The 27976-nt window shown below is 42.4% G+C and overlaps 1 protein-coding gene across 7 annotated transcripts in view; it reads left to right on the forward strand.

Moving 5' to 3' along the window:
- The window catches only part of ptprub (protein tyrosine phosphatase receptor type Ub), an 818938-nt gene extending 791214 nt beyond the window's left edge, over positions 1-27724 (forward strand). For 5 of the 7 annotated variants that reach the window (XM_041212606.1, XM_041212611.1, XM_041212609.1 and 2 more), the window contains 3 exons: positions 11133-11290; positions 15445-15580; positions 26158-27724. In XM_041212606.1, coding sequence (XP_041068540.1) covers positions 11133-11290; positions 15445-15580; positions 26158-26220 — 357 coding nt within the window. In that variant the 3' untranslated portion in view covers positions 26221-27724. The remainder of the gene's footprint in view (positions 1-11132; positions 11291-15444; positions 15581-26157) is intronic. The other 2 variants (XM_041212608.1, XM_041212612.1) reach the window with 1 other exon arrangement.
- The last annotated feature ends 252 nt before the right edge of the window (positions 27725-27976 follow it).

The following is a 27976-nucleotide window of genomic DNA, read 5'->3' on the forward strand; positions in this document are numbered from 1 at the left end:
CCCGCCCCGTAGCCATAATGTGCTGTGGATGGGCTAAATAGGGGCAGTATGGGATTTCTGCCCTTCGCTGGGGAGCAAGCCCTGCCCGTGGTCCTGTCAGCCAATCTGTTTGGCTGGCAGCTCCAGCAACACCAAGAGCACATTAATGGGCACCTCCAGGACTGCAACCATGCCCCATGAGCAAGGTAAGTCCAGAGTCTTGGGCAGGGAGGATTTGGGCCGTTTAGAGAGGGGAAGGGGTGGACTGTTTTATACAGCAGTGGGTAGGAAGAAAGGAAGTACTATCTTAGGGGACCAGGACCTCCCCTCCCCACCTGATGATAGTACCCTCCCCTTCTCACCCTTTGAAAAAGTTTTTTTTAAAAAGTGGTCTGCCCAACTTCCCAGACCAACCCTTTTATGATGTGGGCAGTGCATTATCAGGGTCAAATGGCTTGTTAATAAGCTCCATTGACCCTTAATTATTTATTTAAATATGGTGGGCAGGCTGCCAATTTCAGCGCCTGCCCACTTAATATAATGGGAATGAGCAGGAACGTTGTGAGGTGGGCACCCACCCTATTTTATGTGCATCCCCCCCCCCACCCCGCCCAAGGAAAATACACCTGCCTGGGGCATGTAAAATGCAGCCTAATGTATCACATTGATTATCTTTCATCGGAACCCAACAATAGATCGCCAACCTAAAATGCTAACTCTGTTTCTGTATCCACAGACAGTGTCTGACCTGCTGAGTGTTTCCGGCATCTTCCGGTCTTTGTTCACATTTCCAGTAACCATGGTGTTTTGCTTTTGTTTAAGGGAAGTGGTACACACTCTGTGGCTCAGAGCCCTGGGTGCTGCTTTTTCAAGAACGTTTCTGGGCATATTATAATGTATTTAGATTAAGAATCCAGGATACAATTGGAATACCCTGTATTTATTCCATAATGCCATGAGAGTACCATGGTTTTTTAATGCTATGGTCGACATACAGCTGATGCATACAGTTTGGCTAAGCTTCTGTTTTCAGCCAGTGTACTCATACTATAGACCAAGGTCCTTTTGCAGCCCATCTCTCTGTTGTCTGTAGGCCCTTGGCACGTTTGTTAATCATGAGCTAAATTTCACTCTGGATGCAAGTGGAAAATGGGCAGTTGAGGATCACCTGTCTTTTCAACTCCAGTCCAATTTTTCTTTCCATTGATACCAAAATGAAAATGAGCCACACCCCCAATGTACAGCCCATGTGGCTGCGGAGACTTGACTGAACTGGGAAATTTTTCTGGAGTTACAATCCCTGCTTCCAGGCAACAAGTGAAAGGGCACAGTTCTATTTTTATTACTTCTTGGGATGTTAGCATCACTGATGAGGCCAACATTTATTGCCCATTCCTATTTCACCATGACAAGGTGGCTGTGAGCCACCACCTCGAACTACTGCAGACATTTGGTGTAGGTCCACCCACAGTGCTGTTAGGGAGGGAGTTCCAGGATTTTAATCCAGCAACAGTGAAGGAACAGCAATGTAGTTCCAAATCAAGATGATGCATGAATTAGAGAGAAGCTTGCAGTTGGCTGTGTTTCCATGCATCTGTGGCCCATGTCCTTCACAGGTTTGGAAGATGCTGTCAAAGGAGCCTTGGTGAGATGCTGCAGTGCAACTTGAGGGTGATAGCCACTATTAAAATGGAAGCTTTTATAGTTGTTCTCATCCTTTTATATATTTGAGCAAGTGAATCCCCTCAATTTATCAAATACCCACTCAGTAGGATGATTGAAAAAGGAAACTTGTTGGGCATCAGAGTGGCAGATGCACATCTGTACACATTTAACATCTGTAATAACATCACACAGCTGTTTAGAATGATTTATATGCAAGAGGACACAAGGTGGAAAGTAGAGTGAAGAGAAGTCAATGGAACTTGTTCACCAGCAGCATGCCAGAGATTGAGGTAAACAGTGTAAGTGGGTTCAAGAGGCAAGTAAACATAAGGTCAATTTTCAACTTTACTGCCTGGTTATTAAACTAAAGCAGATCATCCTTCCACCCCTGCTGTAGAACCTGCCCAATTATCATTCCTCAGGAAAAATGAAATGAAAACCAATAGGAGACATGTTTGGCCAGATTACTGCCAAAGGGGTGACAAAAATCTGCCTTAAGTTGTTTCTAGAAGCAGAATGAATCACAGTGCCGGAGAAAGTTAGTAGCTGAACTTATATAATTTCACCTGTTCTGAAAAATTCGAATGCAGTCAGTTAACTGCTCTGTAAAACATTAAATAGGATACTGCAAACATTTTGGTTTACATTTGTTTTTACTCTTTCTTAATAGTGTGAAGCAGTTTATTTTAAGGTATACTGCTTTTACCTAAAAGGTGTTGTCCAAACCTGTTTAACAAGTAGGTGACAGAATCCTGTCAAGCTGCACCCTCACATCACTGGCATTGGCATTGATGCCTAGCCCCTCTGAGTCTTCTCACTCTCCAAACAAATGAAAGGTTTTTCCAAATAATTATATAAACTCCTTTAAAAGTTAAAGTTATGATATATACCAGCTGTGTTTGTGACTGACTTATTGGTAAAGTCCATGACCAGTTAGTGCATAAGAATAAAGAAAGAGCTTGTATTTACAGTAGAATATAGGAAATGGGTGCGCGGACACGAGACTACGCCTAAGTGAGATGTAGTTCTAAGTAGTTGGGAATTTGGTTCAGGTGCAAAATCCTGGTAAGCTATTCTGAACTTTAACTGTAGATTAAGAGTTAGGTTCTTACATTCAAACTTGGTTCATTTAATAGCCTAGTTAAACAGGGAGTTGCCTGAAGTGGCAGTTATTTCAGATAAAAGTAGTTACCCTCAATAGGTGTTCATTACTGTAGCAAAAAGCTGAACTAGCTGGTGATTCATCAGAGACCCCCTCTCTCGCTCTCTCTCTCTCTGCGGACATGAGACTATGACTGAGTGAGACAACGATTGAGTAAGGAGTTGGGAATTTGGTTCAGGTGGAAATTAGGGGCAAAGAGGTGGAACTTCTTCTACTTTTCTTTCAGCCTCCAGTGGCTGGTGAGTTCTCTTCCTTGTCTCCAAGCTAGATGAGTGCAACTTTCTATTACTTTATCTGTGTAAATTATCAATTAATTGACTAATTAAATAAATAAGATTCGATAGAACTGGCAGGTCTGGTGGTGTGCCATGACTATACCATGTGGGAATCTGTGGAATGCACTGCAATCCCAGACAGCCATGTCTGCAGAAAGTGTCTGCAGTTTAGGCAACCTCAGCTCAGAGTTGCTGAGCCAGAGTCTGAGTTGTGGAGGGTAAGGAGGAGAATTATCTGGACACTTTGTTCCAGGAGGTAGTCACTCCTCTAAGGTTAGGCAGAACCTTAGAATTAGTCAATGGTCAGGGACAAGAGGGTGTGACTGCAAGTCAGACAGGTATGGGCAACCAGCATGTAGGGATGGAGGAGCTTCAGCACCTGACCTTGTCCAACAGGTATGAGGTGCTTGCTATCTGTGTGGGTGAAGAGAAGGACTGAGAGGTAGACGAGCAGACTGACCATGGCACCATGATGAAGGATGCCATTCAAGTGGAGAGAACAAAGAGGAATGTGGTAGTGATGGAAGATAGTATAGTCAGAGGGGATAGATACTGTTCTCTGCAGTCATGAGTGTGAGTCCAGAGGGTTATGTTTCCTGGCCAATGTCAGGATTCAAGACATCTGCTCTGGGCTGGAGAGGAACTTGCAATGGGATGGGGAGGGTCCAGTGGTCATGGACACGCAGGTACCAACAACATAGATAGAACAAGGAAAAAGGCTCTGCATAGGGAGTATGAGCAGCTAGGGGCTAAATTAAAGAGCAGAACCTCAATGGTAATTGTCCCTGGATTATTATCTGAGCCACGAGCAAATTGGAGTAGGGTAAATAAGATGAGAGAGATAAATGCGTGGCTCAAAAGATTGGTGCAGGAGAAATGGGTTTTGATTCATGGGACATTGACACCACTACTGGGGAAAGTAGGGGCTGTACCATTGGGACAGATTACACCTGAACCGTGCTGGAACTAGTGTTCTGGCAAATCGTATAACTAGGGCAGGAGAGAGAACTTTAAACTAAATAGTGGGGGGGAAGGGATCATGTGAGAGGAGATATAGTAAAGGGAAACAACAAAGTAATGGAGTTCCAGAGTGTGACAGGAAGGGACAGAACGTACAATCATAAGAGTGCACCAGCAGGTGAAACCAGAAAGGGTAAAAAACAGAGTTTAAGGCCCTGTATTTGAATACACATAGCATTTGTAACAAAACGGATGAATTGTTAGCTCAGAAAGTGATGAATAGGCATTACAGAGACATGGTTGAAATGTGACCAAGGCTGGGACCTACATATTGAAGGGCATTTGACATATCGGAAAGACAGGAAGCTAGGAAAAGGTGGTGGGGTAGCTCTGTTAATTAAGAATGGCATTAGTTCAGTACTGAGAGAAGACCTTAGCTTGATAAAGTAAAATGTAGAATCAGTTTGGGTAGAGATAAGAAATAGTAAAGGTAAGAGGTCACTTGTGGGAATAGCTTATAGGTCCCCAAACAGTGGTTGTACTATAGGACAGAGCATACAGGAAGAAATAAATGGAGTGTGTAAGAAAAGTACCATGATAATCATGGATGTCTAGATTGGGAAAATCAGATTGGGAAAAGTAGCCTGGAAAATGAGTTCATAGAGTGTTTTAGGGACAATTTCTTAGAGTAGTACATTCTAGAGCCAACCAGGGAGCAGGCTATGCTAGACCTCGTGATATACAATGAGACAGGATTAATCAATAACCTCATGGTAAATGAGCCTCTAGGTGACAGCGACCACAACATGATAGAATTTCATGTTCAGTTTCAAATGCAGAAGTATAGATCCATGACTCATGTTTAAAACCTAAATAAAGGTAATTATGAAAGTATGAAGGCAGAGTTGGCTTAAGGTGAACTGAGAAACTAGGCTAAAAGGTAGCACAGTGGAGTTGCAATGGCAGACTTTAAAGGAGATATTTAATAACACTAAGAAAAGATTTATCCCAATGAGAAAGAAAGACTCTTTGAGAAAGATGCATCATCCGTGGGTCAATAAGGAAGTTAAGGATAGTATTAAATTGAAAGAAACACAGTACAAATCTGCAAAAATTAATGGTAGGTCAAGAGGATTGGGCAGATTTTAAGAACCAACGAAGAATGGCTAAAAAGATAATAAAGAGGCAGAAAGCCAAGTCTGAGAGAAAGCTAGCTAGTAATATAAAAACAGATAGTAAAGGTAAAGTACAAGTATTTGAGAAAGAAGAGAGTAACTAAAACTAGAGTTAGTCCTCTAGACAGTGAGTCTGGGGAATTGATGATGGAAAACAAGGAAATGGCAGAGGCGTTGAAGAGGTATTTTGTGTCTGTCTTCATGGTGGAGGACTTAGAAACTTCCCAAAGATTCTTGAAAATCAAGAGGTGAGAGGGAGGGATGAACTCAACACAATCACCATCAGCAGGGAAAGGGTGCTAGGAAACTATTAGACCTAAAGGCTGACAAGCCTCTAGGACTGGATGGCCTGCATTCTAGGGTCTTAAAAAAGTGGCAGCAGATGCATTGGCTATAAGCTTCCAAAATTCATTAGATTCTGGAAAGGTTCCAGTGGATAGGAAAATAGCTATTGTAACACCTTTATTCAAGAAAGGAGAGAGGCAGAAAGCAGAAAACTATCAGCCAGTTAGCCTAACATCTGTCAAAGGAAAAGTGCCAGAATCCATTATTAGTGAAGTTATAGCAGGTTACTTAGATAATCACAATTTGATCAGGCAGAGCCAACATGACTTTGTGAAAGGGAAAACATGTTTAATTAATGTTAGAGTTTTTTTGATAAAGTAACATTCAAGGTGGGTAAAGGAGAACCAGATAAGAGCACATGATGTAGTGGGTAACATATTAGCATGGATAAAGGATTGGTTGACTAACAGGGTGTAGTGGGTAACATACTAGCATGGATAAAGAATTGGTTGACTAACAGGAAGCAGAGATTGGGAAAAATGAGTCTATTTTGTATTGGAAAGCTGTAACTATTGGAGTACCACAGGGATCAGTGCTGGGTCCTCAACTATTTACAATCTATATCAATGACTTGGATGAAAAGACCAAATGTATGGTAGCTAAATTTGTCGATGACACCAAGATATATAGGAAAGTAATTTTTCAAGAGGAAGTAGAGAGTCTGCAAAGGGATACAAACAGGTTAAGTGAGTAAGCAAAAATTTGTTAGATGGAGTATAATGTGGGTAAATGTGAACTTGTTCACTTTGCCAGGAAGAATAGGAAAGCAGTATACTATTTAAATGGAGAGATTGAAGAACTCTGTGGTATGGAGGGACCTAGATATCCTAGTACATGAATCACATTGGGCAGAATTTTGCCATTGGTGAGCAGGGGGTGGAGCCCACTTGCCAACATGTAAAATGACGCGGAATGATGTTAGGCGGCACCCCCGATGTCATCCCGCCCCCTTTAAATTTTCAGGAAGGCGGGGGTGCAGCAAAATCAGCTGCGGGCCCACCAACCTGTCAATGGCCAATTGAGGCCATTGACAGGATCAATTATACAATTAAAGGACCAGCCCGTCCAACCTTAAGGTTGGCGGGCAGGCCAAGAGACCCGGCGTCAAATAGATAAAACATGAAACCTCGTCCACTAGCGGGATGAGGTTTCATGGAGGATTTTAAAAAGTTTAATAAAGTTATTATGAACATGTCCCATCTCATGTGACATTATCACATGAGGGGGACATGTTAGAGAATTTTTTTTTCCATTGTTCATATTTTTCAAAGTGTCAGCGATCTCCCTGAGGCAGCACTTAGCCTCAGGGAGATATGCGCTCTTTTGTGTGCATGCATGAAAGAGCTCACTGTCGCTTTTGGGGAATCCCCCCCCTGCCCGCCACAGGGAGCGCATAGCACTTCCTGCTGGGCGTCACGCTGGGCGGGTCTTAATTGGCCCGCCCACATAAAATGGCGGTGGGGCCCACTTCTCTGGCGGGGATCAGCTCCCCGGCTGCTGGAGATTGGGTTGGGCCCATCCGCCCGACAGGCAGAAAATTTTGCCCATTGTGTTAGTATTAAGTTAGTATGCAAGTACAGCAAGTGATTAGGGAGGCATATGGAATGTTGGCATTTATTGCAAGAGGAATGGAATTTAAAGGTGTTACAGTTGTACAGGGCATTGGTGAGACCACATCTGGAGCACTTGTGCAGTTTTGGTCTCCTTGTTTAAAAAAAATAATTGCTTTAGAAGCAGTTCAGAGAAGGTTCACTGGACTCATTCCTGGGATGAAGGGGTTGTCTTATGAAGAAAGGTTGAACAGTTTGGGCCTATACTCATTGGAGTTTAGAAGAATGAGAGGTGAACTTATTGAAGCATATAAGATCATGAAGGGACTTGATAGCTGGAGGATGTTTCCTCTTGTGGGGGAGACTAAAACTAGAGAATATAGTTTAAAGATTAGAGTTTTCCCTTTGAAGGCAGAGATGAGGCGAATCTTTTTCACTCAAAGGTTCATTGGTGTGTGGATATCTCTTCCCCAGAAAGTAATGGAGTCTTTGAATTTATTTAAGGCATGCACGAAAGAGTGCAGACCCCGATTCTCTCTCCTCCCCCTGCCCGCACAGGTAGTGCTGAGCGCTCCCGGCCACACGTTATGCTGGACGGGCCTTAATTGCTCCGTCCACATAAAATGGCAGCATGCAGCCGATCACAGCGATCAGCTCCGCACCCCCTCCTACCCAGCCCGCCTGACATAGGTAAGATGCAGCCCCATGTTGTTTACTTAGCTTCCACTTCAATCTTTTTTTTTCATTTATTAATGCTGACTTGACCTGTTTTATTTTCTTTCCCCTTCATTATCTGTTCTCATGAATTTGTTCTCAAATCTAACCGTCTGTCACTTCTGTTATTTTCTTATATGTATTTTTAGCTCAGAGCCTGCTGTCTTGAAGTTTTTAATGTTTGCTATTTTGGATCCTGTTATTCATGTTGTCGGTTTTCATTATTTTGTGGAAGTTTGAAAAAACGCTGATTTTGCTCATAGAATGAAAATCACTTGGCTTTTTTAGCTTGACTTCACCAGAATGTGGACTTGATGGATTTGAAGTTAAATTCCAGGATGCCTATCGTGAACTGCAGTGTGCTAATCTCAGTTTATACACTCAGGATATACTCTCAGCATGTTTCCAAAATGGACAATGATTATGGATTTCAGCAAAGTCTTTGACAAGTTCCCACATGGGAGACTTATAAAGAAGGCAAATGTACATGGGATACAGGGTAATTTGATAAGGTGGATTCCAAATTGACTTAGTTGTAGGAGACAGGGGGAGATGACAGAGGGATGCTTTAGTAACTGGAAGCCAGTGTTCAGTGGCGTGCCACACGAATCTGTGCTCGGTCCCCTATTATTTGACATTTATATAAAAGACATAGATGATTATGTGGGGGGTAGGATTAGTAAGTTTGCGGATGTCACAAAGATTGGCTGGGTGGTTAACAGTGAGGTTGAGTGTCTTGGGCTACAGGGAGATATAGACAGGATGGTCAAATGGGCAGATAAGTGGCATATGGAATTTAATCCTGAAAAGTGTGAAGTGATACACTTTGGAAGGAGTATTAAGTATTCAATGAGCGGCAGGAAACTAGGAAGTTCTGAGGAACAAAGGGATCTTGGTGTGTGTGTGTCCATAGATCTCTGAAGGCAGAGGGACATGTTAGTGGGGTGGTGAAAAAGGCATATGGGACACTTGCCTTTATCAATCGAGGAATAGATTACAAAAGTAAAAGGGTCATGTTGGAGTTGTATAGAACCTTGGTGAGGCCACAGCTGGAGTACTGTATGCAGTTCTGGTCACCACATTATAGGAAGGATGTGATTGCACTGGAGGGGGTGCAGAGGAGATTCACCAGATGTTGCCTGGGATGAAACATTTAAGTTATGAAGAGAGTTTGGATAGACTTGGGTTGTTTTCATTGGAACAGAGAAGACTGAGGGGTGACCTGATCGGGATATACAAGATTTTGAGGGGCATGGACAGGGTGGATAGGGAGCAGCTGTTCCCCTTAGTTGAAGGGTCAGTGACAAGGGGACGTAAGTTCAAGGTGAGGGGCAGGAGGTTTAGGGGGGATGTGAGGAAAAACATTTTTACCCAGAGGGTGGTGACAGTCTGGATGCACTGCCTGGGAGGGTGGTGGAGGCGGGTTGCCTCACATCCTTTAAAAAGTACCTGGATGAGCACTTGGCACATCATAACATTCAAGGCTATGGGCCAAGTGCTGGTAAATGAGATTAGGTAGGTAGGTCAGGTGTTTCTCCCATGTTGGTGCAGACTCGATGGGACTAAGGGCCTCTTCTGAACTGCGTGATTCTGTGATTCTATGAGATGGAATAGCCATGCCAGCTCAGAAGGAGCACTGAATCATTACATGAAGCCAAAGAGCTCAGCATGGATTAATTGCAGTGATCACTTTGTATTTTTACCCACCTACCCACCATTTTACCCATTGAAACCTAATGGCCAAGTATTCAATAAAATATGAATTCAATTTCCCTTTTCATTCCTTTAGATAAAATAGAGGTGATGAATTTTCTCACCATTTTCAACAAATTGGTCATGTATTAATAAGGCACAAGAAATTGTTTTAGGTGGCAAAATTGTGAGGGGCAGCTGCTTTGCTGTAGCTCTAAACAGAAATGGGACGCAAAAGCATTCATCAAAATGCCCTCAGCTTATACCACTCCCTCCTGTCCCAGTGAAACAAGTACATTCCCTGGAATGCTCAGTCACTTCTGGCATGTCACCAAGCTCCATCTGTTTATGTCTTCTTTTTCCCATTCACTTGCCGCCCCTTGATCAGATCATATGTAGACATAGGGTAGGATTTTCCCCTTGTTGGGGGGGGTTGTGTGGGGGCGAGCGAGGACCTGATGCGCGTCCCTGATCGGGCCTGCACCGCCATTTACTGCATGTGCGCAAAAGAGCGCAGAAATCTCCCTGAGGCAGATTACTTTCACTTATGAAACATTGATTAAAGGTAAACAAAAATTTTAAGGACACGTCCCCTCATGTGAAACTGTCACATGAGCTGGGACGTGTCCATTAATTTTATCAAAAACTTTTAAAACACTTTAAAAGCATTCATGAAACCTCATCCCGCCTGTGGATGAGGTTCCATGAAAAATGCGAAGGCCGCCTAGGCTCTTCGCATGCCCACCAACCTTAAGGTTGGACAGGTGACTCAGTTTATTAGTATAATTGATATTTAAATGGCCTTAATAGGCCTTTGATAGTTCAGGGGGTGCACAACCAACTTGGCTGTGTGCCCGCCAAACTGAAAATCTAAATGATGCACAGTGACGTCAGGACGCACACCCGACATCACTGCGCGTCATTTTACGCCTCGGCAAACGGGCCCCGCCCCCGCTCGCCAAGCCGAAGATTCTGCCCATAGGATCAGCTAATGATAACCAGATCTCTACCTCATTGCTGCCTTTCCTGACGTAACTCTTCGACCATCTTTGACTCCTTGACCACCTCAGTGATGCACTTTCTGAGGAGGGAGAACAGAGATTTCGATCAATTACAAAGATGAGGTCAACTTCAATCTGAGTTAACCCCCAAAGCATCAACCCGTTTGATACTGCAGTGCCACTCTGTACAACAGTAATAAATATAAGGGGAAAATTTGGCATGTGATTTTGCTAACTCACTCACTTGTGCAACTGGCTTACCTGCTTCCTAGAAGACTGGTAAGGTGGAGCTACCACTAACTCTTGAGAATATAGGAAGATTGGAAAGCTAACAGTAACCCCTCGTACTGCCAACAAGAGAATCATACAGCAGAACTTAATCATTTATTTGTTAAATTATCTAAAACAATTCAAAATTCACTCCATGTTGAATCCAACCACAACAATATTTTACAAATCTTAAACTTTTTCCACTTTGAAGTGTACTGATTAAATCAGTTTAAGAAAAAAAGGGGGGGATTATTTCAGCCGCTATAACATGCATAATTACAGTTTGAGGTTAAATTGAACTCATAAATTATCCTTTTAACACTAGTTATTCATGTTGTCTCAAGTTACAGGAAGGTCAACTGATAATGCAACATTTCCAATACCTCCGATGGTCTCCACACAGGGATGTTCCCGAATCTAAGGAATCATTCCTAAATCTGCTGAAGAAAATTGAAAAATGGTGGGCAGAATGTGGAGAAGGACGAACAATAGTTCACTGTTTGTGAGTAATTTAACCGTCAGCTGTTTCTCATGTGCTTGAAATGGGTGATTCTGCAGGTTAGGTGTTTGAGATGGGTGAGTCCAAATGTTAACCTTGCAGATGTACCAACCAAAAGACCAAGACTTCAGCCTAGTATTCAAACTCTCAGTGCACTTGTTAGGTGGATGACTGACTGAAAGACTGTCCAAGTGTTAAGAACGTAAGAAATAAGAGCAGGAGTGGCCCACTCGGCCCCTCAAGCCTACTCTGCCAAAATCATGGCTGATCTACCCAGGCCTCAACTCCTCTTTCATGCCAGCTCCTCATAGCCCTCAACTCCCCAATATTTCAAAAATCTATCTATCTCCTCTTTAAATACTTTCAGTGATCTAGCCTCCACAACTCTCTGGGGTAGAGAATTCCAGATATTCACTACCCTCTGAGAGAAGAAATTCCTTCGCATCTCAATTTTAAATGGGTGTCCCTTTATTCTGTAACTGTGTCCCCTAGTTCGAGATGCCCCCACGAGTGGAAACATCTTCTCAACAACTTCCCCGTCAAGCCCCCCTCGGAATCTTGTATGTTTCAATAAGATCACCCCTCTTTCTTCTAAACTCTAATGAATAAAGGCCTAACCTATTTAGCCGTTCTTAATAAGTCAACCCCCTCATCCAGGAATCAGCATAGTGAATTTCTTTTGAACTGCCTCCAATGCTAGTATGTCCTTTCTTAAATATGGGAACCAAAACTGTACTCAGTACTGCAGGTGTGGCCTCGCCAACACCCTGTACAGTTGTAGCAAGACTTCCCTATTTTTAAATTCCAACCCAATAGCAATACAGGCTAAAATTCTATTTGCCTTCTTAATTACTTGCTGCACCTGTATGCTAACTTGTTGTTTTTCATGCACAAGAACACCCAGACCCCCTGTGCTGCACTTTTTTGGAATCTCTCTCCATTTAAATATTAGTCTGCCTTTTGATTCTTCCTCATGTGCATGACCTCACACTTTCCTACATTAAACTCCATCTGCCAAGTTTTTGCCCACTCACTCAACCTATCTATATCCTCTTGCAGATTCCTTATGTCCTCATCACAACGTGCCCTCCTGCCTATTTTTGTATCATGAGCAAATTTGGATACGTTACACTCTGCCGCCTCCTCCAATTCATTAATATAGATAGTAAATAATTGAGGTCTTAGGACTGATCCTTGTAGCACTCCACTAGTTACGTCTTTCCAACCTGAAAAAGACCCATTAATCCTGACTCTCTGTCTTCTGTGTGTTAACCAAACATCATGCTAATATATTACCCCCAATACCGTGAGCTGCTATCTTGTGCAATAATATGGCACCTTATTGAATGCCTTCTGGAAATCCAAATACATTACATCTACCAGTTCCCCTTTATCAACTCTGCTTGTTATACCCTCAAAGAACTCTAGAAAATTTGTCAAACATGATTTCCCTTTCACAAAACCATGTTGACTCTGTTTGATTGCGTTAAGCTTTTCTAAATGTCCTGCTATTTCTTCCTTAATAATGGACTCTAGCATTTCCCCAGCAACAGATGTTAGGCTGACTGGTCTATAGTTTCCTGCTTTTTGTTTCCCTCCCTTCTTGAACAGGGGCGTCACATTAGCGGTTTTCCAACCTGCTGGGACCCTCCTGGAATCCAGTGAGTTCTGGAATATTTCGACCATTGCCTCCGTTATCTCTGCAGCCACTTCCTTTAAAATCCTTGGATGCAGGCCATCAGGTCTTGGCGACTTGTCTGCCTTTAGTCCTAATATTTTGTCAAATACTTTGTCCCTCATGACAGAGACTGCTCCTTGCTTATCTGATATCTTTGGGATGTTTATAGTGTCCTCCACTGTGAAGACTTATGCAAAATATTGGTTTAAGTTATCTGCCATTTCCCTGTTACCTGTTATCAATTGTCCAGTCACATCCGCCAAGGGTCCCACGCTCAGTTTAGCTACTCTCTTTCTTTTTATATACCCGTATAAGCTCTTGCTGTTTGTTTTTATATTTCTTGTCAATTTACTTTCATAATCAATTTTGTCCCTCGTTTTAGCTTTTTAGTCATTGTTTTACACCACATAGGGAGAGAGAAGGGTCAAGATTAGTCCTGCTCCTTAGCCTGTAAAAATATACTTGTTGATTGATAAGAGTTCAGTTAACAGGGATTATGGACAATATTTTGACTAGATCAACCTGATGTAAGTTAACAGCAACAGTGAAGAACTTGAAAATAATAAATTGAGACAACTTCCCTTAAATAAGACTTGATAATGTACAATGCTTGCATACAAGGTAAGCTACTTTAGAAAATCTACACTACCTTGTCACTTTTAATATAAGCAAGCTATAGTAAGTAAAACACCTTGCGAAAACCTGAAGTCTGTTTTATTTTTCTATTTGTTGTTATTAGACTTTGTTTAAGCTTGGCAGATGCTGGCATGGTTTTTGAACTAGGCTCACATTTGTAGAGTCCAAGTTGAAGATTCAATCACTTCAAGTTAGCTGTTCCTCCCATATAGTGATTTTTATTGGCTGTCAAACTGGACACCAGAGAAAGACTTCAGAGTTCCGTTTTGGAAGAGAGGAGAAATCTAGGAATACCAGACCCACAGCATAGTAACAGAGAGTAGGATTTTCCCTGCCTGTTTCTGAACACTGTTCTCTGGGAGTCAGAAGCCTGCACTGGGTGAGAAAAAAATCACTCATTGTGATTTTCCGCAATGGCCAATTACTGGCCAGAGGGCAGGTTCAATGACAAATTAACCTTGGAGGGACAAACAGAGGCCTTCCAGCTTGACAGCAGCAGCAAATGTAATGGGAGATAAGTGAAGGAGAGAGCACTTCAAAACAGAGATGCCCTCTCTCCAACTTTTTAAATTTGTAATTTTAAAAATGCCTTTCCAGCTAGGCTACACTGGGGAGGCAGGGTAGGGGGTAGTTAGGAGTGCGGGGGGATCCCTCTACAATGACTTCTGCTGCAGCCAGGCATACAGAGAGAGCCTGTAGGCCTACCTGAAGCACCGACTGCCCCAGCCTGCTGCCAGGAGGCCACTTTTAGGCAGCTAAAGTGCCCCTGCCTGCAGGAACCTGGAGGCTAACTGGAAAATCCCATTCGGCCTCATTCAGAATCACAAAATCACAGTGCAGAAGAGGCCCTTTGGCTCATCGAGTCTGCACCAACGCGTGAGAAACACCTGACCTACCTACTTAATCCCATTTACCAGCATTTGGCCCATAGTCTTGAATGTTATGACATGCCAAGTACTCATCCAGGTACTTTTTAAAGGATGTGAGGCAACCCGCCTCCACCACCCTCCCAGGCAGTGCATTCCAGACCGTCACCACCCTCTGGGTAAAAAACGTTTTTCCTCACATCCCCCCTAAACCTCCTGTCCCTCACCTTGAACTTGTGCCCCCTTGTGACTGACCCTTCAACTAAGGGGAACAGCTGCTCCCTATCCACCCTGTCCATGCCCCTCAGTCTTGTACACCTCAATCAGGTCGCCCCTCAGTCTTCTCTGCTCCAACAAAAACAACCCAAGTCTATCCAACCTCTCTTCATAATTTAAATGTTTCATCCCAGGCAACATCCTGGTGAATCTCCTCTGCACCCCCTCCAGTGCAATCACATCCTGCCTATAATGTGGCGACCAGAACTGCACACACCTACTCCAGCTGTGGCCTCACCAAGATTCTATACAACTCCAACATGACCTCTCTACTTTTGTAATCTATGCCTCGATTGATAAAGGCAAGTGTCCCATATGCCTTTTTCAGCTAGCCTTAAGTGGCTGTTCGTTATTTGAATCAGCTACCCATCAGGCACAGGTGCGTAACCTTGCCTCCTGCCTCCCTCCCCAACCCCACCTCCCATCTTGCCTCTGGTAAAATGGCCTGGGGCGGGATAGAGTCGGGAAACCAACATATCAGCCAGCAGAATAATTTTTAGCACTCGCTCACCTCCGTTCCCAGCACCAGTGAGAGCTGAAGATTCAGCCTAAAGGGTCTGTCAATGCATTACATTGCTGCATTTATGGTAGTCATAAATGTATTCAACTGCCCAGATGAAGGAAAAATGTTGGTGGTTAGGAGGAATTTAACAGAGAGGAAAGGTAAATGGTCTAGATAATCTTTGACTGTCTGGTTTTAGGAATGGAGGAGGACGCAGTGGAACACTATGTGCCTCTATCATCATCCAGGAGATGATTAAATACCAAAAGATGGTGGATGTTTTCCATGCAGTGAAGACATTACGCAACAGCAAGCCAAATATGGTTGAATCCCTGGTGAGTGGTCGCTGTGCAGATCAAACCAGAAATGCTTTCTAAGATGCATCAACCAAATTTTCACAGAAACATGACTAGATTTATACAACCACAAGTTGAAAGTAATTGGATTGTAGTCTGTGTATGTGAAGCACTTTGTGTTGGTTCTTAGCCATATGAGAAACTGCTATAGTAATTGATAAGATGTGTGGATATGTATGTGTATATGTATCCTACATTTAGGGGTGCAAAACAAAGGAGAACTCTGCAACTATCTCAACCTAAAAAGCTGCTGAAGCTAGGTCAATTACAACTTTCAAAACTGGGATCACTCGATTAGTGTGAGAATCTAGGAAACTGAGGATATCCGTCACGGAGAATACCGAGGGAAGTGAGAGTGGAAATTATGGAGGCACTGGCCTCCATAATTTTTCACTCTTTTTTAGACTTGGGGTGGTGCTAAAAGACTGGAGACTTGCAAACATTACACCTTTGTTCAAAAAAGGGTGTAAAGATAAGCCCAGCAACTACAAGTCAGTGAGTTTATACTCGGAGGTGGGAAAGTTTCTCAAAACGATAATTCGGGATAAAATAAGTTTATTTTTATTCGTTCATGGGATGTGAGTGACACTGGCTAGGGCAGCATTCATTTCCCATCCCTACTTGCCCTTGAGAAGTGGGTGGTGATCTGCAGTCCACATGATGTTAGATACAGAGTTCCAGGATTTTGAGTGACATTGAAGGAACAGTGGTGTATTTTCATGTCAGGATGATGTGTGGCTTGGAGGGGAACTTACAGGGGTTGGTGTTCCCATGTGTCTGCTGCCCTTGACCTTCTAGGCAGTAGAGGTCGTGGGTTTGGAAGGTGCTGTCTAAGGAGCGTTGGTGAGTATTCGCAGGGCATCTTGTGTGTCAGTGGCTTAGGGAGTAAATGTTTGTGGATGGGATGCCAATCAAGTGGGCTGCTTTGTCCTAAATGGTGTCAAGCTTCTTGAGTGTTGTTGGTGCTGCACTCATCCAGGCAAGTGCAGGAGTATTCCATCACGCTTTTGACTTGCATCTTGTAGATGGTGGACAGGCTTTGGAGAGTTCGGGGGTGAGTTACTCGCCGCAGGATTCCTGGTCTCTGACCTGCCTTTGTAGCCACAGTGCCTATATGGTTAGGCCAGTTCAATTTCTAGTCAATGGTAGCCACTCCCCCAGGATGTTGATAGTGGTGGATTCAGCAATGGTAATGCCATTGAATGTCAAGGGGTGACGGTTAGATTCTCCAGTTGAAGATGGTCATTGCCTGGCACTTGTGTAGTGCAAATGTTATTTACCACTTTTCAGCCCAAGCCTGGATATTGTGCAGGTCTTGCTGCATTTGAACATGGGCTGTTTCAGTATCTAAGGAGTTGTGAATGCTGCTGAACATTGTTCAATCATCAGCAAACATCCCCAATTCTGACCTTACAATAAAGACACTACCTTGATGACCTCCTGCAGTGATATCCTGGAGCTGAGATGATTGACCTCCAACAGCCACATCCATCTTTCTTCATGCTAGGTATGACTCCAACCAGTGGAGAGTTTTCCCCATGATTCCTATTGACTCTAGTTTTGCTAGGGCTCCTTGATGCCACACTTGGTCAAATGCCACATCGATGTCAAGGGCCGTCATTCTCATGGAGTTTCAGCTCTTTTGTCCATATTTGAACTAAGGCTGTAGTAAGGTCAGTAGCTGAGTGACACTGGCGGAACCCAAACTGAGCATCAATGAGCAGGTTATTGCTAAGCAATTGCCGCTTAATGGCACTGTTGATGACCCCTTCCACCACTTTACTGATGATCAAGAGTAGACTGATGGGGTGATAATTGGCCGGGTTGGATTTGTCCTGCTTTTTGTGTACAGGATGTACCTGGGCAGTTTACCACATTGCTGCATAGATGCCAGTGTTTGGCTGCACCAGAACAGCTTGGCTAGGGGCACAGTAAGTTCTGGCGCACAAGTCTTCAGTACTATTGGCAGAATATTATCAAGGCCCATAGCCTTTGCAGTATCCAGTCCCTTCAGCCACTTCTTGATGTCAAGTGGAGTGAATCGAATTGGCTGAAGACTGGCATTGGTGATTCTGGGGACCTCTAGAGGAAGCTGAGATGGATCATCCACTCGTCACTCCTGGCTGAAGTTTGTTGCAAATGCTTCAGCCTTATCTTTTGCACTGATGTGTAGGCCTCCCCCATCATTGAGGATTTGTGGAGCCTCCTCCACCAGTGAGTTGTTTAATTGTCCACCACCATTCATGCCTGGATGTGAAGGACTACAGAGCTTAGATCTGATCCGTTGGTTGTGGGATTACTTAGCTTTTTCTATCGCTTGCTGCTTATGCTGTTTGGCATGCAAGTAGTCCTGTGTTGCAGCTTCATCAAGTTGACACCTCATTTTTAGGTGTGCCTGGTGCTGCTCCTGGCATGCCCTCCTGCATTCTTCATTGAACCAGAGTTGATCCCCTGGCTTGGTAGTAACGGTAGAGTCGGGGATATGATGGGCCATGCGGTTACAGATTGTGGTTGAGTACAATTCTGTTGCTGCTGATGGCCCAAATGTCTCATGGATGCCTGATCTTGAATTGCTAGACCTGTTCGAAATCGTTCCCTTTTAGCACAATGGTAGTGTCACAGAACACGATGGAGAGTATCCTCAATGTGAAGGTGTGACTTCATCTCCCCAAGGACTATGTGGTGGCCACTCCTATCAATACTCTCATTGCCAGATGCATCTGTGGCAGTCAGGCAGGGTGGGGCAGATGAGATGAAGCATGCTTTTCCCTCTGTCATGAACATTTAAATCACAGAAAATGGTTCATTTTCAAGGAATAAGAACATTCTGGAAGAATTTGTGTTTTAAAAGATACTCCCCCTTAAAGGATTAATGCTGGACTCTGATTGCTATTCCTGGAAAAAACATCCTTTTAAAAGAAAAGGTAACTAAGCAGTATTAAAGAAGCTGGAAACCTCTTGACCCTGGTGAACTATGTACAAAAGGGATCACATTTTGGTTTATTGCTCTGAAAAAAAACCCATGCCTGGAAAAACTGTGTTTAAAAGTTGGCTTTGGTTTTGCTTTGAAAAGAAATAGGACCGATTGCTTATGAAAGGAAGACAGCAGCCTTTTTGCAGTCCAGAGCCAATCCACAGGAAGTGAATATAAGCTGATCCTAAGTTGCTACATGCTGGTATAGAGTGCCTGCACGTGTTCCTCGAAAAGCAGTGCAAGAGTCATTGACTGTTTCACCGATCAGTGCTGTGAGACCAACTGTATAAACCGGATGCAATTTCAAGGACTCCACCATCTTTCTTTTTCTCTTGAACCATTGACTTTTAACCTTTGGCACAGTTCCTTTTTTTTGTGTGCATGTGTGTGCATGCATGTAAGAGAGGTTAGGTTAGAGGTTAGGTTACTCAAAAGAGTAATTAGTATGCTTTCATATTCCACATTGTATGATATTAAGTTTTGCCTTTCTATTCGGCAAGACTGGTTTTATAATAAACTAATAAGTTTGTTATTTATTGAAAGAATTTTAAAAATTAAAAAGTAACAGTTTTATTAATAAGAACAGAAGAAAACTTAAGCACACAAGATTACAGATGCGCAATCAAACTGAATCTTACAAAAATTCCACCAAAAAGATTCTCTACTTGGTCAGACCCACAAGTAAACGCCTTCCAGGCAACACTCCCTTATAGATGCTTAGGTTTAAAAAAATCCAGTAATATTACCCAAGGCAAACTCCTTCAATAAAGGCATACTACATGACCTGTAACCCTCTTCCACTCTGCTGTGAGATTCCAAACTTCCGAATATAACTGCTTTTTGCAACAGAAGACTTTTCTGGCTTGCCTTGATGGTTGATTCAAACTGCATCCTCTCTCAACCATAGCTCCAGCTGTAGCTCCAGCTGCTACATCTCACACCTCCGACTCAACAGCTCAAACAGCTACAGAACCCCCACAAGCTCTCCGTGGTAAATCTAAATTGCCTTTTTTCCCTTTCATCTCAGGTTCCATTGTTCTCACACCTCTTTGAAACTCAAATCCAATTATAACATCTTTCATGTTTCCATCTTATCTTTGCTTTCGGGTCAATAAAATATAATATCCCCATTTCTATTCACCTGTGGAGCTCCTGAAAGATGCAAACATGTTTCTTGTTACCTCTGACTCCTCTTTGTTATTCAAACAAACTCTCAACTTGTCTAGAAATACAACTGTTGGATCCAACCCATTCACTTGTACCTCAAACCTAACACCTCTATCCTTTTCATGTTTTAAGTCTCCTAGACAACCTGTCTCCTATTATTCTCTATCCAGTTTAATTAAATCACACACACACGCGCGCGAGCACACTAAAAAATACATTTCTCACATAAGATATGTTGAGGCATTCTTTATTTTGTTTGAGAAGGTAGCTAAGCAAATGAAGTGGCCAAGAGAGAACTGGACATTGCTCCTGGAGGGTAGGTTGGTGGGTAGAGCTCATTGGGTTTATGCATCACTTTCAGAAGAGGTTTCTGTGGACTTTGGTGCAGTAAAAAGACTATTCTTAGTGCATGTGAGTTGGTCACTGAGACATTCAGCCTGGACAGACTTACATTGAATTTGAGAGGGGACAGCTGGGAATACCCTGGAAACTTCTACTCAGACCAGAAAGGAAGGTGCTGAGGGTGGAAGTGATGTTCAAAGGCCTAAATGTTTCCATTGTAACAAAGTGGGACACATTTGTGGAGATTGCAGGAAGTTGCATGGGAAATCCAGGGGACTTACTGGGTATTTAAGGGCAATTCAGGAGAAAGAGCCCTAATTGAAAATACAACATATCAAGTTGTAGTGTTAACTGCAGCTGGGAAACCAAGTGTGAACAATGCTGCAAGTTCAGGTGAGGTGAATGAGATACATGAGAATTCTAAAGAATTTTTGTTGAGAGGAAGAGTAACTCCTTACCCCTCAAGTGAATTAGCTAAACCAATAATCATTTTAAGAGATATGGGAGCCACTCAGACACTTTTTCTGGGAGAAGGCATAACATTTCCCCCAGAAAGGGTATTAAAAGGAAAGCTTTAATAAATGGTATTGGCGGGGTGTATATATCCATACTTTTGTACCAGGTGCACTTGGGGTGTGACCTAATATCTGGGACAATGACAGTAGGGGTTGTTCAGAAGTTACCCATAAACGGAGTTGACTTACTCTTGGTAAATGATTTACCCAGAGTGAAAGTAGCAACTTCTGCCATAATTATGAAAAGACCAAGTGAGACTAAAGAGATGGAGCAGTTACAGGAAAAATTTCCAGGAATTTTTCCTTTGTGTGTGATGACCTGGGCAATGGCTAAGCAAAGTCTATTATCTGGAGTCAAAGTAATACCACAGGCAGATATTTGATTAGCTGTAACTTTCTTTAAAGTCTAAGATAATCCGGAAGAAATGTTTAATAAATCTTCTCTAGTTCAACAAGGCGATCCAGAGTTAGATAACACAATCAGTGCAAACTAAAGCTGAAGCTGAGGAAGTTTCAGAATGTTATTATATTGAAAATGGGATACTAATGAGGCAGTGCAGACCACCTCATAGACCTGCAGATGAAGAGTGGACAGTTGTTCATCAGATAGTTGTACTGCCCAAATATTGTAAAAAGATATTACAGATAACGCATGAGATTCCTATGGCAGGATACATAGGGATAGGGAAAGCTCAAGGGCGGATAAACCAACAGCTTTACTGGCAGGGTCTTCACAAGGAGTTGCTGCAGTTTTGTAAAGCATGCCAGATGGTGGGAAAACCCGAGCATACAATCAAACCGGCACCCTTAATTCCCATACCAGTTTTTGAGGAACCATTTATTCGGGTGCTAGTAAACCGTGCGGGACCATTAGCAAAAACGAAAGCAGGACACCAGTACATCCTTACTATAATGGATATGACGATTCGATTTCCAGAGGCCATCCCTTTAAGAACAAATACAGCTAAAGTAGTGGTAGAGCAGTTAACCCAATGTTTTACTCAATATGGATTATCAGTGGAGATCCAGCCAGACCCAGGTTTCAATTTTATGTCTAATATTTTTCAAAACATAGTGAGTAGTTTGGGTATAAAATAGTTAAAGTCCACAGTGTTGTCATCAACAGGCACAGGGAACTTTAGAGAGGTACCATCAAACTCTCAAAACAATGGTTAAAGCACTTTGTCCTGAATATCCCCATGATTGGGACAAAGGACTGCACTTTCTTTTATTTGCAGCCTGAGATTCACCAAATGAATCTACTGGTTTTAGCCCTTTTGTATTAATTTATGGGCATGAGGGTCCTTTGAAATTAATCAAAGAATAGTTTTTAGGACAGAGGGACTTATCCTCTATGTTAGATTATGGCCTGAATTTTTCCCGTGTCAGGTGGGAGCAGGGGAGTGCAGTTGCAGAGCCCTCTGCCTTCTGTGATCAGCTCCACACCGCCATTTTACACAGGCAGGCCAATTAAGGCTTGTCCAACATAATATGCGAGCAGTACCTGTGTGGGCGGGGGGAGGAGGGAGAGTCGGGTCCAGCACTCTTTCACACATGCGCGCGAAAGAGCACTTCAGTTTCCCTGAGGCACGGAGCTTCTGAAAAACATTTATGAGTGTCATAAAAATTTAATGAAACATGGCCCCTCGTGTGATTGTATCACATGAGATGGGACATGCTTTTATTTTTCAGGAAAACTTTTTATTTAATTTGTAAAACCTTTAGGAACGCTCATCCCGCTCGTGGATGAGGTTTCCCAAAAAATGTAAAGACCGCTTGGCCTTTTTGCCTGCCCGCCAACTGTAAGCTTGGACGGGCGGCATTAACTTGACATTAATTGCTTCATTAATGGCCTTAATAGGCCTATCAGTTATCGGTGGGCGCACAGCCAACTCTGGCTAGCTCCTGCTGAATGAAACATCGTGCACCATTTTATGCGCTGACGTGTCGGGCCCGCCCCCACATGCCGACTGAAAAAGCCTGGCCTAGGTGTCTGTATTCCAGGAGTAGCTCACGGAAGCCTGCAAAGTGGTTCAAGAACATGTAAAAGTTTCACAAACAAAGATGGAGGAATGAATAAATAAGCAAATTATGACCCAATATTGCAACCATGGGATGAAGTGTTAGTGTTATAGCCTTTACAAGAGAAGCCTCTGAAAGCATGGTAAAGTGGTAAAGAAGAGTGATACAGACTCGAAACGTTAACTCTGTCTTTCTCTCCACAGATGCTGTCAGACCTGCTGAGTTTTTCCAGCAGTTTTCGTTTATGTTATTGAAACAATACCATTGTGGAGAGGAGAATAAGAAAGAGCAGGTACATCAGGTAGTAAGCACAGTGGAGGATGAAAGAAGCAGTGAAAGTGAGCCAGAAGGAGATTTAGACAGTTCACAAATTGAACCTCCGACCATCTGGTTACTAACACTGAAATATTAGGACAGTTAGGCACCATATTTTCATAGTTAGAGGCAGGACAATGAAAAGGTCTAGTGAGATTATTTACAGAATTTAAAGGAATCCGTAGGGACAAACTAGAATGTAAATCTTAGTCATACATGATGTAGATGTAGGAGAATCCCCTCCTATAAAACAACATCCTTATCACTTTGGGCCAGAAAAAGAGGCTCACTTGGAAGCAGAGATCCAGTACAAGTTGGAAAATCACCTCATTGAACCCAGCCAAAGCTGCCGGAATCCCCTTGTTCTGTTATTGCCTTAACCGGATGGTACAACCAGATTCTGTATGGACTACAGAAAGGTCAATTCAGTAAAAAAAAAACAGATTCCCTACCCAATTCCTCGCTTGGAAGACTGTATTGACGGAGTTGACAGTGCCATATTTCTTACCAAAATAGATCTGTTAAAGTAATATTGGCATGTTCCTTTAACATCCTGAGCCAAAGGAATATCAGCCCTTGGCACACCAGACAGTCTTTTCCAATGCCAAGTGATGCCATTCAAACTAAAAAGAAAACTCCCCAGCAACTTTTCAGAGGCTAATGAACCAAGTAGTACCAGTGTTGCTAACTCTGTGGTTTATCTTGATGATGTACTAATATATAGTGACACTTGGAAATACCACCTGAAACAGCTAGAAGCCCTGTTTAAAAAACTACTGTCAGCTGATTTGGTAATAAACCTTGCCAAAAGTGAATTTGTGAAAGTGCAAGTAACTTATCTCAGACATATCGTAGAGCAAGGGCAAGTGTTGCCAAGAACAGTGAAAATGCAGGTATTAGTGGAGTTCCCTGCCCCTAAAACTAAACTAGATTTAACAGAGTGGGTGGGCCAATTTTTTAGAGACCTGAAGGAACATTCAGAAAACAAAAGACATAAATAACTTGCATTAGTATAGTGCCTTTCATGAGCCCAGGGTACCCCAAAGCACATTACAATCAATAAAGGAGTGCTGTAACTGTTGTAATGTAGGAAATGCAGCAGCCAATTTGTGTGCAGCAAGGTCCTATACACAGCGATATGATAATGACCAAATAATCTGTTTTTGTGGTGTTGGTTGAGGTACAAATATTGGCCAGGATACCAGGGTGATCTCTGGTGTTCTTCCTTGAATAGTACCCTGGAATCTGTTACATGCACTTGAGAAGGTAGACAAGGACCTTGGTTTAACGTCTGATTGGCAAGACAGCATCTCAAATGGAGCTGCACTCCAGTACTTCATCAGACTGTCACCCTAGGTTATCTGGCCACATCTGTGAAGTGAGGCTTGAAACTACAACCCTCTGATTCAGCCGAGGATGCTATCCACTGAGCTATGGCTGAGACAGTTCACTCTTTAGAACAGGCAGCACCACATTATAATTAGAATTAGAGGTTGGGGTACAGACTGATTATTTTGTTTATATTTTTCCAGCCCAAAAATAATCGTAACACTGTATTGCCATTGATATAGCCTAAACTGAATGAGAAATTACAAGGAATATCCTGCAAATGTTCCACTGGAAAGTAGAACACTGCAGCAATAAACATTGACATGACTCCAGATAAACAGTATTTGCCTATTATAACAGAGTGCTTATATGATAATTATAACACAGCACTAGTTGTTACCAGTAAAATCCTAATTCATGATTGTTTGGAATAGCACAGACAGAATAAAAGGATTTCATTTGTAATAAATTGTGCCAGTTGTGGTTTTCAAAAGAATGTGGTTGGGGTTTCCTTTTCCAACAAGGTGCCCTTTGCAGTCGGTTAGTTTTAGTCACTGGGAGCTGGGTATCAGATATTTGCGGAAAGTCATCGCCATGCTCAACACTCACTCCAAAATAAATGATTGATAAATACCACTAACTCAGAGTTTCTATTTGCCTGATATCTTGTACAGTCTCTCTCCTCAGAGGGACTCCTCACACTTGTTGGCTCAGATTGTTTAACCATTGAGTAATTTTGCCAAGAACATTTCAGATCCCAGATTCCAAATTGAGAAGTCTTTAAAATTATGAAAGGTTTTGACAGAGTGGATACAGAGGGAATCGTGAGGAAGAGCAAAACCGAGAGGCCATCGATATTAGATAGTCAGCACAAAATCCAATAGGGAATTCAGAAGAAACTTCTTCACCCAAAGAATGGAGAGAATGTGGAACTCACTACCACAGGTGTGGTTGAAGAAAATAATGTAGATGCATTAAAGGGAATATAAAGAAGCATTTGAAGAAGAAGAGAATAGAGGGTTATGATGGTAGATTTACATGAGAAAAGATGGGAAGAGGCTTAAGTGAAACACAAACACCCACAGCATGGATTAGTTAGGCCAAATGGCCTGTTTCTGTATCAGATATCCTATGTAAACCTATGTGATTCTCTGGAATTGTGCAGCACAGAAGGAGACCATTCAACCCATCATGTCTGTGCCAGCTCTTTGAAAGAACTGTCAAATTAGTCCACTTCCCTGGACTTTCCCCACTGCCCTGCAAATTTCTACCTTTTGAACATGCATATAATTCCTTTTTTGAAAGTTACGATTGCACCACCCGTTCAGACACTGTATTACAGATCATAACAACTCTGTGCTAAGTTTACTGATTGGACACTAGTTGGGAGTACCACAACTGGTAGCACATTTTGGGTTGGGAGTGAAAATAATATGCAGGGATCTCACTGTGACACTATCTCGCGATTTCTGTCAAATGTCCGTGGCCAGAATGTTACGGCCCCATCACATCAGGATGGGGCTGGAGAATACAGCAAGCTATTCAAAACTCAAATTGACTTCGGCGGACCAGAAAATCCTGCCAGCAGGAAGGGCCATAAAATTCTTCCCCATGTGTGTGGTTGTCAGATGAAGCCAAAATTAGGGTCACTTGTGGTGTCCTCCCCACTAAGCCACCTGCACTCTTTTGTTCACCTGTGAAAATTGGCTATTTCGGCTCAGCGCCAGAGAATGACTGGCATCCCTGGAAATGTACAGCAGGAAAAATGAGGCGACAAGGTGAATTGGGAAATTAGCAAGACTAAATGGAGATGGGGTGTGCTGGGATATGTTTGATGGTGAAACTAAATCTAGAAGTTTGTTAAATCTGTATCTTTGTTTTCTATTATTCAGGAACAGTACTGCTTTTGCTATGACATAGCACTTGATTACATGGAGTTCCTGGAAAGCGGATAGTGTGGGATAGACCAATTGGAGTCAAGCGTTGAACAGCTGCACTAGCCCTTTCTGTACGTTGAATTGCGCTGGACTACAAACTTGAGATCTACTAATATGACAGCTAATGGAAACTGAATAGATTCAAATAAATAATCTGTTTAACCCTTTGTCATTGGGTGAGCCAAAAAACATGTATTCCCTGAGTGACCAAAAACCTAAAAGTGTATTTTTGTACTTTTTTGACTAAAGCTATCAAGAATGCTTGGTGATCCACAGATTGGATAGAATGGACACATCTCATATAGCCTTTTAACTGCATCTGACATGACAGTCCACATATGCTCTAGACATTGAACCTTAGCCAGCGTTTCAGATGGAAGCCATGCAGTAGAAAATGGGCGGATTCTGCAAATGACTGCAAATCAAGACTACTGGCGCCTTACCTACATTGGAAGAGGTCTTCAAACATTATTTTTGATGAATACCATTAAGGGCATGGCAGCAGGATAAGATGCCCATTGATGTCTTATGCAGGCCTTTTATCTCAACCATTAAATTCTTAATTATATGTATTACTTACATATACAATGATGGTGGGAAATTAGGAGCTTTAAAAAAAATCTTTCTTGATTTTTACATCACAGGTAAATTATATCGGTCTTTCCCATTGAGATAAAAATTGATCTCACTATCATTTGATGATCTGTTTCATTCTACACATAAATATTTACAACAAATTATTCATGTTTTTCTTAATTTTTTGTGGCTTTGGTTTTGATTCAGCAAAATTTTTAAAATTGTGCTGTCTAAAGGCGCCTGATATGTTTGCTTCAGTGATAGCACCAATCGTATTTCCCTAAGAGTGATTATATCAGTGCTGGAGTTTTGCTGGTGTCATTGTTTTTGCTGTCTAAAGGCACCTGATATGTTTGGTTCAGTGATAGCACCAATCGTATTTCCCTAAGAGTGATTATATCAGTGCTGGAGTTTTGCTGGTGTCATTGTTTTGCTGTCTAAAGGGGCCTGATATGTTTGCTTCAGTGATAGCACCAATCGTATTTCCCTAAGAGTGACTATATCAGTGCTGGAGTTTTGCTGGTGTCATTGTTTTGCTGTCTGAAGGAGCCTGATATGTTTGCTTCAGTGATAGCACCAATCGTATTTCCCTAAGATTGATTATATCAGTGCTGGATTTTTGCTGATGTCTTTGTTGTGCTGTCTAAAGGGGCCTGATATGTTTGCATCAGTGATAGCACCAATCGTATTTCCCTAAGAGTGACTATATCAGTGCTGGAGTTTTGCTGATGTCATTGTTTTGCTGTGAAGGGGCCTGATATGTTTGCTTCAGTGATAGCACCAATCGTATTTCCCTAAGAGTGATTATATCAATGCTGGATTTTTGCTGATGTCATTGTTGAACACATGAAATAAAGTAAGTTAAACCCTTTGGAATAATCGCAACCTGTTTCATGGTGGATATTGCTCCTTAATGGAAAACAATAAAACATTTTAAAATGCTTGAGTTTTATGACTCCAGTCGTTAAATTGAGTTGAAGTTGTAGGGAGTGTTACTGATTCAGTTGGGGTTTTCTCTTTGCCCTTTCCCCCTCTCCCTGGCTCAGCTTATTTATGGCACCATTTAGTAGAGCTTCCGATAATGCATACTGCTCCCCAACCCCAGATCAAGTCACATTCTACACAGTAGAGGAGCTCAGTGTAAATCCTAAAGTGATCCAGTTTGTTAGCTGTGTTAATTTTATAATAGTGGTATTTA

This window comes from Carcharodon carcharias, chromosome 19 (genome assembly GCF_017639515.1).
Source record: "Carcharodon carcharias isolate sCarCar2 chromosome 19, sCarCar2.pri, whole genome shotgun sequence".
Classification (NCBI taxonomy): Eukaryota; Metazoa; Chordata; class Chondrichthyes; order Lamniformes; family Lamnidae; genus Carcharodon; species Carcharodon carcharias.